Source organism: Peromyscus californicus, unplaced genomic scaffold (assembly GCF_007827085.1).
Source record: "Peromyscus californicus insignis strain IS unplaced genomic scaffold, ASM782708v3 Scaffold_6__1_contigs__length_162567912, whole genome shotgun sequence".
In the NCBI taxonomy this organism is placed as follows: Eukaryota; Metazoa; Chordata; class Mammalia; order Rodentia; family Cricetidae; genus Peromyscus; species Peromyscus californicus.
The window spans coordinates 81,124,304-81,140,067 of NW_026294584.1; the positions used below are offsets into that span (position 1 = coordinate 81,124,304).

The window sequence follows — 15,764 nt, forward strand, 5'->3', positions numbered from 1 at the left end:
AGACACAACATTATTTTGGATATTTTGAGATACTTTTCTAACAAAAGGCTTTTCAAATACCTGTGAGTAATCTTAGATAGTTATACCAATCATGACTTTGAACAGCCTACAGATAGTATCACCCTTGGATAATAAACAAGGAGGTGGTTTTTAAGCTTAAAAATTTTCAGTTGTGCATACTGAGTGAGGTTTGTTTGTAATTTTTTTTAAAGTTTGATTTAGTTTTTATGTATGAGTGTTTTGCTTGCATGTATGTCTGTGTACCACTTGTGTACCTGGTGCCCAGGAGCCAGAAGAGGGCACTGGGTACCCTGGAACTGGAGTTACAGGTGCTGTGAGCCATCTTGTGGGTGATGGGAGTTGAAGCCAGGCCCTTTGAAAGAGTAGCAGTGATCTTAACCACTGAAAGATCTCTCTAGCCTCGACATACTGAATTTAAAAGAATGTTTATACCTCTACTTTCAACTTTATGAGACTAAAAAATAAAATTTTATTGATGTTATCAGAGAGAAGACTCGAGTTATGTCTCTATTTAGGTAAAAAGTAAGCATATGTATGTTACATAACAGAAACTGTCTATATTGAAGCTTTTTTTAAATTTTTTTGGTTTTTTTCGAGACAGGGTTTCTTTGTGTAGTTTTGGTACCTGTCCTGTAACTCACTCTGTAGACCAGGCTGGCCTCAAACCCACAGAGATCCACCTGGCTCTTCCTTTCAGTGCTTGGATTAAAGGCATGCACCACCACCTCCCAGCTTGAAGCTTTTTTATGAGTAAAATATTACTGGCAGTGCTTACATAAATCCACCAACTATATGTGATGATGAGGTGGATTTACTTTTTCCTTTTAAAAGGAGATGCTGAAAGTCAGTTGTGTGTGCAGAAGGGATATATTATGAAATGAACCAGGAGGACACATTAAGTATTCATACTAACCTGATTGTTAGTCTATAGAAAACCAGGATTCAGTTTTCTGTTGGAGCCATCATATTGGGAAGTTTTCAACTTAGAACTCCAAAGCTGCTGTGTATGTACTCCATTTGAGTAAGTGTATTTGACTGTAGGTTAAAAACATGTGTCTTCATTCCTTTTGGTTTGTGAAATAAAAATATGACCCTTTTGTAGGTTTGTTATGGAAAGTTAGTGAAAGATAGTTTATCCAAGGCCTTGCAATAGCCTAATATGCAGTAGGTGCGTATTTACTGGTATCGCTGATGCTGTTCTGATAGCTTAAGCTTGATGAGCAACCCTTTTCACTCCTAGAACCCATAGTCTCAGTATTATTTTGTAGAATTACTTGTTGGACAAAAGAAAGAAACTTTTTAACACCAGTAATGTAATATTTTATAAATGAAGTGTAGCAATGACTTCCCTTTGAAAAGATTGCAGAGAGTCTTTACTTTTCCTTTAATCTACTCATGTAACTGTAGAAGAATCATAATCTCTCTGTCAAGACAGCTATATTGATATAATACTTTTTGGTTTGAATTGGTTCTTGTTATTTCTGTTTAAAATCTGAGTGTGTTTCTCTTCTAAAAGGTGGTGGACCCAGAAAAAGAAAATTATCTTCTTCTTCTGAGGCATATGAGGAGGATGATGATGATCAGTCTTTAAAAAAGCCACGAGTGGATCGTGTAAGTTGCATTTGAATTGTTGTATGAGAATTAGAGTATGTTGAGTGTAGGGCTAGTGAGGTGGCTCAGTAGTTAGGAACACAGGCTGCTTTGCCAGAGGACCTGGATTCAGTTCTAAACATGGGGTTCACAGCCCTCTGTAACTCCAGTCTCAGGGAGCCCATCGCCCTCTTCTGGCCTTCGTAGGCACTGTAACTGCATGCACGTGATGCTTACATGCAGGTGAAAAAACTCACCATTCACATCAAATAAAAATAAATTTAAAAAAAAAAAAAAAAAAAAAAAGGACTATGCTGAGTGTGTGGGTATCAGACCTGAAAGTCTACCTAAGTAAATCAGTCTTTTTGGGTTTTTTTTTTTTTTTTTGGTGGTTTTTCAAGACAGGGTTTTTCTGTGTGTAGTCCTGGCTGTCCTGGAACTCGCTCTGTAACCCAGGCTAGCCTTAAACTCATAGAGATCCACCTGCTTCTGCCTCCTGTGTGCTGGGATTAAAGGCGTGCGCCACCACTGCTCGGCTGTCAGTCTTCTCTTGCAGAATCTGTGTCATAGTAGTTCTTTTTGCCATGCTACTAGTTGGTTCTAGTAATCAAGCCAATGTTCTTAAACCATGTTTAAAGTTTTTTGTTTCCTTTATGTGGTCATAAACTACTACACATAGTGCTGTAAATACTGGTTGAAGAACTGTTATGTGTGTTGTTAGGGTTAGAGCATAGATCTGGGCAACCCTAAGAATCTAAACTCAGTCCTATCCTCAGTAGGCCAACTGACTAAAGTAAGACAGTAGAAACCTAAAAACATGGCTTGTAAAGCATTTGCCTAATTATTAGAACCATCCAGTGGTAAACACCTGCTATACAATAGCCCCGAAGAAGACTGTTGCAGTTGGGGTTGTAGAGTTGTTAGAGTGCTTGCCCACCAGCATGAAACACTTGAGTTTGATCCCTACAACTACATAAAACTAGATGTGGAGACGTAGGCCTGTAATTCCAGTACTCAGAAGGTAGAGGCAGGATGACAGAAGTTCAAGGTCATCGTCATCTACATATTGAGTTCAGTACTAACTTGGACTGTGTGAGACTCCGTCTGCAAATAAAAGGCATTGCTACGTATTGAGTTCAATACTAACTTGGACTATGTGAGACTCCATCTAAAAATAAATAAAAGGCATTGCAGGAGAAAAATGTCAGTAAGGACAAGGCATAATAAACGAAACTGAGACCATAGCTCAGTTGTAGAATGTTTACTACCCTGCTCATGGCCCTTAGTTCAGGTCCTCATACCACCAAAATACATAGCTAGAGCACACACTTACCAGCAGCAGAAAGCATACATAAGTCCTGTGAGTCATGAAGTATAGGACCACTGTGTAGTTTTAAAAAAATGTGCTGTGTATAGAAAGTGTCTGTAACCCCAGTACTTGGGAGGCTAAGACAAGTTTCAGTTAAAACCTCAAATTTGGAATAGTACTTGCAATTGGAATCATCATCTGATTTATTTATGTTGCTCTGATCAAATTCTCCAAAACCCATCCAGTTTTGCGGTGAGCCAAGGAAGTGTATTACATTGGGCTGAGATGATCATTTTGTTTTCTGCAGTTCCCTCAGGAACATGATTGTGATTATTGTTTGAGTGAGAAGGGCAATTCTTGGCACTTTAATTTGGTATTTCCTCATAGTGGTCCATACTTTGGTCTACATGGCCTAATGTGTGATTTCTGCCATTGGTAAGTGTGTGTTCTAGCTATGTATTCTGGTGCTGGAACCCTAGGATTAAATCATAACCTCTAGTCCCACTGAGACAGATTTGGGTTCAGACTCCACGTACGGCTTCTGTGTACCAGTGTAACCACTGAACCTTGGGTACTTTTCAACAAACAGTGACTACTATACCTGAGAGAAGAATGGGATCCTAAAGGAATAAAAAATGATAGGCACAACAGCCCCTGAATGCTGAGTGTTTCATTTGTGCTATCATATATTTCATTCAAAAAACTATTTTCCAGATACCTGGTTTTGGAGGTACTTTCATGGCTCTTATTTGGTCTTGGAGTTATGATCAAAGCCTTGCACGTGTTAAGCTTGCATTCACTCCAGCTCCATATTTTGTTGAAGAGAAATTGACATAGCATAAAATTACCATTTTAGCATGAGCAGTTTAGTACATTTAGGACATTCCCAGTGGTAGGCATTGTGACCATGCTTGTCTAGTTCCAAATGTTTCATCATTCCATGATGGCAGGCTGCACACAAAATGAGGATCTCCTTGTTTTCTTCATTTTCCTGGTCCATGGCAATCATCAGTCTGCCTTTTTCCCCTCGGGATTTACATATTCTTTGTATGTCTTTTATAAATATAATAATACAACCATTATATCCTCTTTGAAGGTTTATTCAAGCTGTAGCATATATTTTTTGTTTGTTTATTTCTTGAAAGTCTTGAAAGACACTGTAGTCAGTCTAGGCTCACCTTGAACTCATGGTAATCCTTCTGCCTCAGCCTTCTTACTGCTGGAATTAAATTTTCTATTTGATGGGTATGTCACCCCACCTCCCATAGTTTGCTTTCCCATTCTTCGTTGATAGGCATTTGAAATATTTTTAAGACAAAGCAGGAATAAACAGAATTGTGGCAGCTAGAGCCTCTATTCCCATAGCATTTGGGAGGTAGAGACAGGATAATCAGGAGTTCAAGATCATCCTGGCTGTATAGCAAGTCCAAGGCCAACCTATGCTACACAAAACCACCTCAAGAGGTGGTTCAGTGGTTTATAGCACATGCTGCTATAAACTTCTGTAATCTTTTAGAGAACCCAAGTTTGGTTCTCAGCATCCATGTTGGGTGACTCTCAACTGCCTTTAATTCCAGTTCCTAAGGATCTGCCACCTTTTTCCTGACTTCTACAGGCAATCACACACATGTAGCAGACACACTACACACAAATAAATAAAAGTAATACAATTTATTTGTTTTTGGTTTTCATAGATAGGGTTTTTCTATGTAGCCCTGACTGTCCAGGACTCCCTCCAGGCTGGCCTTGAACTCACAGATCTGACTGTCTCTCCCTTCCAAGTGCTAGGATTAAAGGCATTGTGCCACCATGCCTGATCTAATGGCAAGTCTTTTTAAACAGATGTACAAAGAGGGTCTGAGAAAATGACTAAGTTGGTACAGCACTAATGCTTACCCCGAAAGCATGGAACCTGACGTTTGATCCCTAGCAGCCACATAAAAAGCTGTGTGCAGTGGTGTGTCTGTATAAGCCCAGTAGCAGGGATCAGAAAGGGGCTAATCTTTGGAGCTTGGTGTCCAGCCAGTCAAGCCAATCGGTGAGTTCCAGGTTCACTGGGAGTACCTGTGTGAGCAAAAGTGTAGGGTGCCTAAGAATACTGTTGTCAACCCATGGCCTCCACATGCACAAGAACATTGCACCTACACACACTTGTACCCACGTGAACACATACCCTCTGGGATGACTGAGGTTTTGGAATGTGTTGTGGAAAACACCTGTTTATTTTGCCCTGTCTGTTGGCTGTTTATGTCTCATCTGTAATTTTTAAAGTGCTTAGAGATTTCAGTGTCTTCACTGAATGCAGTGTTTCCGTTCTTTAATGTTTCATCAACTTTGTTTTGTTTCTCAGGTAATATGAGTATGTTCAGGGTCACTAATGCTAAGTGAAGCTGTTTAATTTCTGAGGATTTTGGAATATTTCCTCCAAATACTATTGTTCCCCTGCTCAGAATCCTGTTCTTCTGATGCTTCTGAGGAGAGACTTGTAGCCTGTGAAGCTCACTATATTCTGCCCCACTGCACCACTTCGTTATGAAATGCATGCAGTTTTATTCTTTCTATTGCCAGTTTGCTAAAAGTTTGTTTTTACATTATTGGCGACCCAACCCTGGCCTTGTGCGGGTGAGGTATGAACATTCCCACAGGTTTTATGCCCCCACATAGGACTTGACTTACACCTGTCTTTATAGAGTGTCATCTTGTCCCTCTGTGCCAGGGAGTAACAATCACAATTAGATATTTTTTCCTTTGGCTATTGAAAGAGAACTGTAGCAGCACAACTGCTAGATAATACAGATAAAGGGGAGAGGGGAAGACTTGATCTTGTCTGTTTTCCTTTCCCCCCACCACTTACCCCATAGGGAGAAGAATCAAATGAGTCTGCAGAAGCTAGCAGCAGCTGGGAGAAGCAGGAAAGTATTGTACTGAAATTGCAAAAGGAATTTCCAAACTTTGATAAACAGGTAAGAAGGGTAGAAATGTTCAAAAATTTAATGTGTGCTACATTTGTATTATAAAATAGTGTTTGAGTTAAACCATGTCTAAATTCTGATTAGTATTATATAAATATTTTAAACTACCTGCTAAGTACCTTAATTATTTATTGTGTTTACTAACTGTGGTGTCAACATTATAAATGAAATCATAATAAACATACCTGTAGTAAAATTGTGACTCCTTAAGTTTAAAGGGCTGTCCTAACTGCTCCCATGATGTTCTCACTCTTGAACTTTTTCATAAGATTTTTTTAAATTGTTGTACTGATTTCAGTGTCTTCATGTTCCATAAAGGTCCTTCTCCTCCCTAGTTAATATGAAAATGTTCAGTGTCACTCATGTCTCATGTCAAGCATGCCAGTGCTTTAAAGAGGCCTCTGCACTATCTCATTACTACATATTGAAGCACATACTCGTTTAACATTTGGAAAATCTTTATAGTGTTGTGGATGAGTTCCATTTTGTGCTCAGGCAATTCGTATGAATTCTGGTGAACTGAATATAGTCTTGATACGCTTGTTCTTTACGTGTGTTTTCCAACTGGGGATATAACACAGATGGTAGAGCACACTTGCCATACATACACAGAGACTAGGCTCCATCCCCAGAAACATACTGTGTATACTGTTGCATGCTTGTTATCCAAGCACTAGGGAGGTGAGGTAGAAGAATCTGAAGTTCAAGGACATCTTTGGCTACATAGCAAGTTGGAGGCCAGCCTAGACTACATGAGATCCTGTCTTACAGAAAAAAAACGAATTACATATTTTTTACCAGTGTAGTAGTGAAATAATTTATAATCTAGTAGGCAGGAAGATCAGGAGTTCAAGGCCATTTCTGGCTACATAATCCCCATCCCAAAGAAACAACAAAACCTAGCAAAAACAAAGGTTGAAGTTGGCAGTTTATAAATGCCTAGCTGTAGAATGAAATACCTGTTGTAGTTACTTAAATGGATTTTGGTTCTCTAGTGTTTAAAATACTTTAAAGAGAGCTAGAAATTAGAAAAAAATCATACTTCCGTCCCTGTTAAAGTCTGTTTTTCTGAAAGTGAAATTAGAAAGAATTTATAGAGTAGCACTTAAACAATGACAGTGCTGGGCGAGGTGTTGCACACCTTTAATCCCAGCACTTGGGAGGCAGAAGCTGATAATGGATCTCAGTAAGTTCAAGGCCAGCCTGGTCTACATAGAGAGTTCCAGGACAGCCATTGCTACATAGTGAGGCCCTGTCTCAAAAAGACAAAAAATAATAAACAAAAAAGATAGTGATAGTGATATGAATTCTTTATTTTTTTTTTAGTGATTGCATTTTAAAAGAGCATAAACATTTTTCTATATTGCTAATTTCACATTTTTAACAGAAAAATACATAACTTAATTTCAGGAACTAAGAGAAGTGCTCAAGGAGCATGAGTGGATGTACACAGAAGCCTTGGAGTCTCTCAAAGTGTTTGCAGAAGATCAAGGTAATCATAATGGGCAGTGTGCATACCTCCCTCAGCCCTGTGTCTCACTGTGGAAGAGCCTGTCAGCTACTGACTTGCAAGTGATGCGGGAGTAATGATGTTCACCATAATAAAAGTCAAAACAATACATGACTCCTTCTTATATAATCTTTCCTGATTCTTAAGGCAGCCTTTAAGTTGTGTTGAGTTGTTTACATTTTGACATCTGTCAGGATGGATTTTGCAGTTGATTGCATATTAGCCTGCACCTGCATGAATTTGAAAAGCACTGGCCTTAAGAACTCAAGAGTATAAGAGGAACAGTCTCTTAATCCACGTGGAGCTGTGAACTGCAGAACGTGGTGGAGGAGACAGGTGGTGACACAAAGTTAGGTTGTACGTATTTAGTGATGTTTCTACCCAAGAATCAAACCAAGTCAACATTTCATAATTGTAAAGATGACTTCTAAAGTCTAGCACAGGGACCTTGATTTTTGTTTTAATTCATTTAATTATTATTATTATTATTATTTTAAGATTTATTTATTATGTATACAGTGTTCAGCCTACATGTATGCTTGCAGGCCAGAAGAGGGCACCAGATCTCATTACAGATGGTTGTGAGCCACCATGTGGTTGCTGGGAATTGAACTCAGGACCTCAGGAAGAACAGCCAGTGATCTTAACCGCTGAGCCATCTCTCCAGCCCCGTTAATTATGTTTTTACATGAACAAAAGCATGAACATATAATAACAAACTCCGGAAGTTCTTTGAATAAATAGACAATAAAAATTCTAAATAACCACCTCTTATTATCTGTGGGGTTTGTTCAGGACCTATACTGATACCAGAAATCAACCTGCACTCAGACACTCAATTCTCTTATGTGAAGTAGCATGATGTTTACATCTGACCTATGCATTTTTCCATATGCTGCAAATCATCTTAAGATTATTTACAACACCCGATATGATATAAATGCTGTGCAAGTTATTTTTATCTTATGTACAGAATAATGATGAAAAATTTATGCGTGTTCAAAGTAGTTCCAATTTTTTTTTCTAATGTATTTTTATATGACTTGTTGGATCCATAAATTTGGAACCCAGAGATACAGAACGCCAGGGCGAATGGTGTGCGTTTACAGATTCATTAGTACCTATTTTCTTATGAAAATATTGTAAGAAAAACTGTACTTAAATCATTACCATCAAGCTTAGAATTCAGGGAAATACAGAGTTGTGGCACTTTGAAGTAATATATTTAAATAGTGTTTAAGTGATGGTAAACTTGAATTAGTAGGCATAGAGACACTGTTCTGCTTCCTCAGGGTGCAGTGAGGCCTGGCCTCCTGGGTGCTGTTGGGGCAGTTGTGCACATGCAGCAGCTGTCATCTGTATCCTAAGACCTTAGATAGAAAGCAGATTGATGTTTCAAAGGGAGTTATCACCTACTTTTGAAATAAGTCATTCTAGCTTATTGGTGACTCCACATTCTGTTTTATATTGCTTCCAATATATGCCAAGATTTGAGAGTAAGTTGTGGTTGAATTCTTCAGTGTTCACAAGGAAAATGTAATGTAACCTTATTTGAAGTCTTATGCTTTATATTTTATTTATATATTTATTAGTTAGTTACAGTTTTTATGTTTTGTACAGATATGCAGTCTGCTTCACAAAGTGAGGTTACAAATGGAAAAGAAGTTGCAAAAAATCAAAATTATTCTAAAAATACAGCTAAAACAAAAATGAAACAGAAAATTTCTATGAAACCACAAAATGGCTTTAACAAGAAACGTAAGAAAAATGCATTTAATCCTAAGAAAGCCGCAGAAGACTCTGAGTACGATTCAGGTTCTGATGTCGGGAGCTCACTGGATGAGGACTACAGCAGTGGTGAAGAAGTGATGGAGGATGGCTATAAAGGCAAAATTCTCCACTTCCTTCAAGATGCTTCAATTGCTGAACTGACTTTAATTCCTCAGTGTTCTCAGAAAAAGGCTCAGAGGATAACAGAACTCCGGCCCTTTAATAGTTGGGAAGCTCTGGTAAGGCGTGTGTGTGTGTGTGTGTGTGTGTGTGTGTGTGTGTGTGTGTGTTTAATTTACAGTACCGTTTATAGTCAGATTGTCTTCAGCTCAGGGAAGCATAGATGGGTGGCCTTATCCTGTGGAGAGTCAAACATTACTTTCATTGTAAGCCAATAGTATTTCAAATAGTGTCATATGACCTAATTTTGAATGAATTAAGGGGTGATTTTCCTGAAAAAACCCAAGCTGATTGGCTGGGAATGCTGTCACTCATCCTTTTGCATAGAAACTTGGTTCATTTCACTGCAGAAGAAGAAATTAGAGCTTACTTTCAGGAAGGAGTTGTTTGCTAGCCAGTTCTGATCTGTTACTGCTGAGACACCAACCATGCAGAAGGCAAGAATGTGGCAGACTTTGACTACAACGCGTGAAGAGCAGTAGCAGCGGCCAGAGGCGTTCCATGGCCCACATGCCGGCCTAAGTGCTTTGTGCTTCCCACAGAGAAGCAGTTGTTTATTTTCCTTTTCTTCTGAATGTGACAGCTCAGTTTCTAACGTGTTTCTTCTGGTTAAACAACGTGGCCTTTTGATGGAGAATAACAGGCTACAGCATTTTTAATTGGAAAAATAGCAAAGTTGTGGAAGCATAGGATTCAAATGTAGGTGAAAGAAGGGCATGAGTTCTGGTGAGTACACTTTGCATGATCATTTTGTGGTGTTTGACTTCCTGTGAACGAGTTTTATCTAAAATACCTGTTTTTTGAGTTTTATGAATCTCAACAGTTCTCAAATCTTATTCCTATACTCTTTTGTGTTTTAGATTTTACTTCAACTTTTATGAAAATGTGGGGCTTTATTCGTGAGTTTATATAGGCCCTCCAAGCAAAGCAATATGGACGATTGTTTATGACTGTGAGAGATGAGGCTGCTTTGTGGAGGTTTCAGAGTTGTAGTCCTTGTGCTGTGGAGTGGAGATGCATGTGTTTGTGACTAATGTGTACCTGTAACAAATCTAAATGAGCATGAGTGAACTCGGCCTTGAAATGCTGATCAGGGAGGTTTCTGCACAGCAGTTTTTAAAAAAGCCTTTTGTTTTTTAAATTATTTCAGCATATAGAAAAATATTAGTCCAGTACAACTTTAAACATACACACACACACACACACACACACACACACACACACCACAACCAGACAACCCTTTTGTTTTGCCCCAAGCGTTTGCTTTTACAGAGAACATCTGTCAAAGCAGATCCCTTTCAAAACTTGTTTGGCTTTGCCTGAGTGATTATTTGTTGAAGTATTTGCTGAAGGGCTTTCTCGTTCTTCTTTTCTCCCTTTTTATTTTTCTTTTAATCTTTAATGGTCTCCTGTGTTGTTATGGGGTTGAATTGCTCAGGCTTGTTAGGAGTCTAATTTATTTAATAAGGGATGCAGTTATCTGTAATAGTTTGTGTAGTCACTGTAACTACTTGCCCAGATAGCTTATAATAAAAGCAGATTATACAGTTTTACCAAAGTATATGTGCCAGATGCTTAAAAAAAAATTAGCAACTTAACATGGAAAAGACATATTTCCTTAATTAATTGGCAGAGTTTATATCAGTCTTGACATGAATTTGGAGATTATGCACTACTTACTTAAGTCTCTTGACTTCTTTTACCTTCAAGAAATGGAACATAAAGACTATATTGTTTGTTCGAGCCAACCCATCTTAATGTTGAACCTTTTATGAAATAGTGAAAAAGTAACTGAAAAGTAGACAGTCTCCTTCAGTTCACTGAGTACAGTGTTTTGTTATCCTGAACAAAGTATACACTTAAGCTTTTGCAAATTAGTGTTTAGATAAGTAAATGTCTAAGCCTAAATTCTTAATTTCCTTAGAGCTTTTAGCTTCTACTTTCCAGGACCAGCATTTTGAATGTGACTATAAAGTAATTTATTATATTAGTAAAATTATCAATGAAAAAGTTAATATTATGCACATTTCTATAGACGCTATGTAATTTACTCTATCCCTTTTTATTTGTAATATGTGATAATATATCCAGTGTTAAACAATAGCAAAAATGCTTATCCCCCCCATCCTTTTTTTTGATACCTGCTGTGCTCAGAAATTACTATGGCAGTTGAAGTTTTAATTGCGTTACACAGAACTTACTGAATTTACAAGATATTACAAATTTAGGATAGTCTTAAACCCTTCAATCCCTAAAATGATTGTTGAAGTTTAGTCTTAAAGATTATATGGCTGTTTAACAGTGTTTGGGTAAACTGTAAATTAATAAATCTTTCAATGATGCAAACTTGTCAAAAATGGAACTTGAATGTGAAAACTTTAAACCAAACTTTGAAAAGTCCTAGAGAATGGGTTTTCTTTAAAGCCTTATGTATTTAATGTAATGTAAATCTAATTCACATAATACGCGTAATATATTTTCTTAATACTAGCATTTAATACTATATCAGAATAATTCCAAGTCCTGTAGTTTTCTGTATTACTCTAATTTTCTTTCCAGAGGATTTTTATCCCTGCTTTCTTTCCCTCCTTAAGTTAAAATGTTTTTGATTTTTCTAATCACCTTCATTTTATTTGAGAAAAAAAAGGTTACTTAAAAGATGTGAATTGAGAGTATTTATATTTGTAACTTTGTTCATTCCTTTCTTTTTCCTTGTATTGTGATTTCAATAGTGTTAGATTTCCTTTATGGTTTCCCTCTTTTACTCAAAGTCTTGTTTTAGAATAGCAATACTTTACATGCTCATATAAGGAAACTAAAGCATTAAGTCTAGCAGCCTTTGAAATGTAGCAAGTAAAAAATGGCATTAGTTTAAAAGTCAGTATTGTTAAAGTGATAAAAATGGAGTTTTTTATTGGCAAAGTTCACATTTGATGCTATCACTTCACCAATTACTTGCTGAATTTTGGTTTTTCTAGCCTAGTATAAAATAGATTAAGGGTAGTATTATGTCCATATTGTATTTTTAATTGCACTCTTTTTTTTTTTTTTTTTTTTTTTTTTCTTTTCCTTTTCGGAGCTGAGGACCAAACCCAGGGCCTTAGGCAAGGGCTCTACTAACACTGAGCTAAATCCCCAACTCCTTTATTTGCACTCTTATATGCAAATTAGAATATGTATTTATGGGGGCTGGAGATATAACTCAATTGTCATAGGCTTGCCTGGCATACATAAAGCCCAGGGTTCGATCCACAGCACCAAATAAATCAGATATGGTTGCATACACCTATAAACATAGCACCTGGGGTCTAGAAACAGGAGAATCAGAAGATCAAGGTTCTCCTTGGCCATGGAACAAATTTTAGGCCATATTGGGATCTAGGAGACCCTGTCTCTCAAAATGAATATACTTTGTTCAGAATGCATGTGTGTTTATGAATAGCTTGCTTCATGAATGTTGACCTGTATCTCCGTTATGAATACTGTGTTTAGTGTAGATGTGATTGAACATTGCCTGAGCAGGCTCAGCTCCTGGCCAGTGCTATGTTCTGCCAGTGCTGCTTTGTCTCCTAGTGAGTCACAGACCCCGTGCCTGGCTTTCTTTCCCTGATGTGACTCTATAAAATGCCTGTCTGCATGTCACTTCAAGCCCTGACATGGTTATTTCTTCTTTGAGAGAGAGTGGCTTCATTATTCTAAGATTACTCTCCTGGGGCTTTGTTTTAATATGTACAGGTTTGATAAACTTCTACTTAAATTACAAATGCATTCTGAGTAGTCTGTAGGCTGCTGCCAGATATATGTAATAATGAGTAAGACTGTGCTCAAGCTGCTTCTTAAGTAGGAATTAAGTAACTTTAGAAATTTGCCTTTAAACAATTTTCCTACTCTTAGAAAAATTCAAAAGTATTTGTTTTGCAAGAGTGACACAGTGTGGCAGGAGAGAGGTACTTCAGGTCCAGGGTCTACCATTCCCTTCTTCTCAGTCCTAGGCCTCAAACTCAGTGCAGAGGTCCGCACCCGCAGACTCTGCCTTTCAAAGACAGAAGTTCTTGGGATGTTCTTTGAGGTTTTAATGAGATGCTGATCAGTGTCATGCTGATAGGTTTTTTTTGCATGTAACTATCCAGTAAGTAGGAATTATTTTCTTTATTCTCCCTGAATGAATGCTGCTTTTGAAGATGATTTTATTTGTGTAAAGTTATAACATTGTAGGAATGAAAAGTGTAGTTTATTCAAAATTCTACCAAAGAGACCCACCACTTAAGATAGTTTCAGTGTCATTTTTTCATTGATATATTTCATGCCATGTAAACAAGATTCTATTTTCTATGCTTAACTGTGACCTAGGTTTACTAAAAATTTTGTTTATAGGGTGACTTTGTCCTGCTTAAGTTTGTATTTAAAATCTCCAGTAGTGGTTTTAACTGTTGGCTTTTGCTCTTTTGTTCAACTTTTCTGCATTATAAATACCATGTTATTATGTTTTTTATTTCTTTATACTCAGGACTAGAGTTAAACACTTTACACCAAGAATTACAATCACCTTTCTAGTACATAGAATTTGTAATAACATAGTAATATTCCTTTTAAAAAAAATAACGGATATTTATTTGAATTAAACTTTTTTTTTTTTTTTTTTTTGCTTAAGTCTATTATGTGTCTGGGTGTTTTGCCTGCATGTATGTTTGTGCACCATATGTGTGCCTGGTGCACATGGAGGCCAGAAGAGAGGGTGTTGGATTCCAATTGTGACCTGCCAACTCTCTCCTGCGGGTGCTGGGAATTAAACCTAGGTCCTTTGGAAGAATAGCCAGGGAATGCTCGTAACTGGTGAGCCATCTCATGAGTCCCTTTTATTTTAATTTTTTTAAACAAGGCTGTGTGGCCTAGCTTGACATCAAATTCTTGATCCTTTTGCTTTGGCCTTCTGACTGCTGGATTGAAAGTATGTATAGGGTCTCATGTAGTCCATGCTGACTTCAGCTCAATGTGTAGTTGAAACTGGCCTTACACACTTGATCTTTCTGTCTCTATCTCCCAAGTGCTGGATTTACAAGCATGTGCCACAAGACTTCGAATTCAGTAACTTTTGTTAAAACTAAGAAACTTACCAGGCTTAATGCTTCTTGTGGTCAAGCTTTCACAGTGTTCTTTTAAAATAAGAAATCTTAACCTTTTGACTTAAAAATTTTCAATTGCTTTACAGTGTTCATCAGAGTGGTCCTTCTGTCCTTTCCCACTTACTTGTTGAAAATAATCTTGTGCTCTTCTAGGTTCTGACATGTTGATCTTGTTAAAACAGTTCTTTATTGCATCTGGGCTTACTGTACTGAAAGGACTTTCTAGATTTTAGTAGTCTGCTTTGTGATACAGGCCTGTGAAATTTATCCTTTATTGTTAACATTTAGATTGTCTTTCCTAATAAACCATATGAGGGAGGAACTGTTTCTGTATAGCAGGTACTTTTAACAGTTAGTCATATTCACTAAAGAACAAAACAAACAAACCTCCATATATTTATATAATAAATAGTAGTTGGCTACAGAAAAGAATATCAATTTACAGAAGTAATATCACTTTACCAAAAAGAATATTACTTATTTTGAGCTTTAAAAAGATTTACCTTTTCTCTGTGTGCATGCATTTATGTCTGTGTTTGTATGTACATGTGTATGGTTGTCTGCAGAGGTCAGAAGAGGGTGTTGGATACTCTGGAGCTGGAGTTATAAACCTGATATGGGTGCTGAGAACGAAACTTGGGTCCTCTACAAAGTAACAAGTACTCTTAACTCTGAGCTGTCTCTCCAGCTCTTGGCTTCAGGTCTTAAAGTTATTTGAGGGAAGATTTGTTTATGTTGAAAAAAAGCACAGAGTTTGGATTTTTATGCAGCTTTATGACATAAATTTTATGGATCAGAATCGTTGGTTGAATGAGTTATTGAATAAAATGCACCTTCTAGTTTTTGCACACAGTCGATGTTCCTTCTTGAGTTCTAGTTCGTTTTGGAGGTTTTCTCTCCTAAGCAAACTTACAACAAGCTGCACAGTAGACACGAGGAGTTTTGCTAATCTTTTTAATCATTTTACACACCAACCACAGATCCCCTCTCATCCCTCTATTTTTTTAGTGATTTTATTATTATTTTTTCTTTTTACATCCCGACTGCAATTTCCCCTCCCTCCTGTCCTCCCAGTCTTCCTCTCCTACCTCCCATCACCATTCCACTCCTCCTCTGTTTCTATTCAGAAAAGCCCAGGCCCCTGTGGATATCAGCTAACTATGGCACATCAAGTTGCTATAAGACTAGGCACCTCCCCTTGTATTAAGGCTGGGCAAGGCAACCCAGTATGAGGAACAGGGTCTCAAAAGCTAGCAAAAGAGTCAGAGACAGCCCCTGCTCCCACTGTT

The 15,764-nt window shown here is 37.5% G+C and overlaps 1 protein-coding gene across 2 annotated transcripts in view; it reads left to right on the forward strand.

Annotated features, from left to right (window-relative positions):
• The window catches only part of Smarcad1 (SWI/SNF-related, matrix-associated actin-dependent regulator of chromatin, subfamily a, containing DEAD/H box 1), a 70,996-nt gene that overhangs the window by 28,783 nt on the left and 26,449 nt on the right, over positions 1-15,764 (forward strand). For both annotated transcript variants that reach the window (XM_052719174.1, XM_052719175.1), the window contains exons 6-9: positions 1,538-1,632; positions 5,782-5,883; positions 7,303-7,384; positions 9,023-9,411. In XM_052719174.1, coding sequence (XP_052575134.1) covers positions 1,538-1,632; positions 5,782-5,883; positions 7,303-7,384; positions 9,023-9,411 — 668 coding nt within the window. The remainder of the gene's footprint in view (positions 1-1,537; positions 1,633-5,781; positions 5,884-7,302; positions 7,385-9,022; positions 9,412-15,764) is intronic.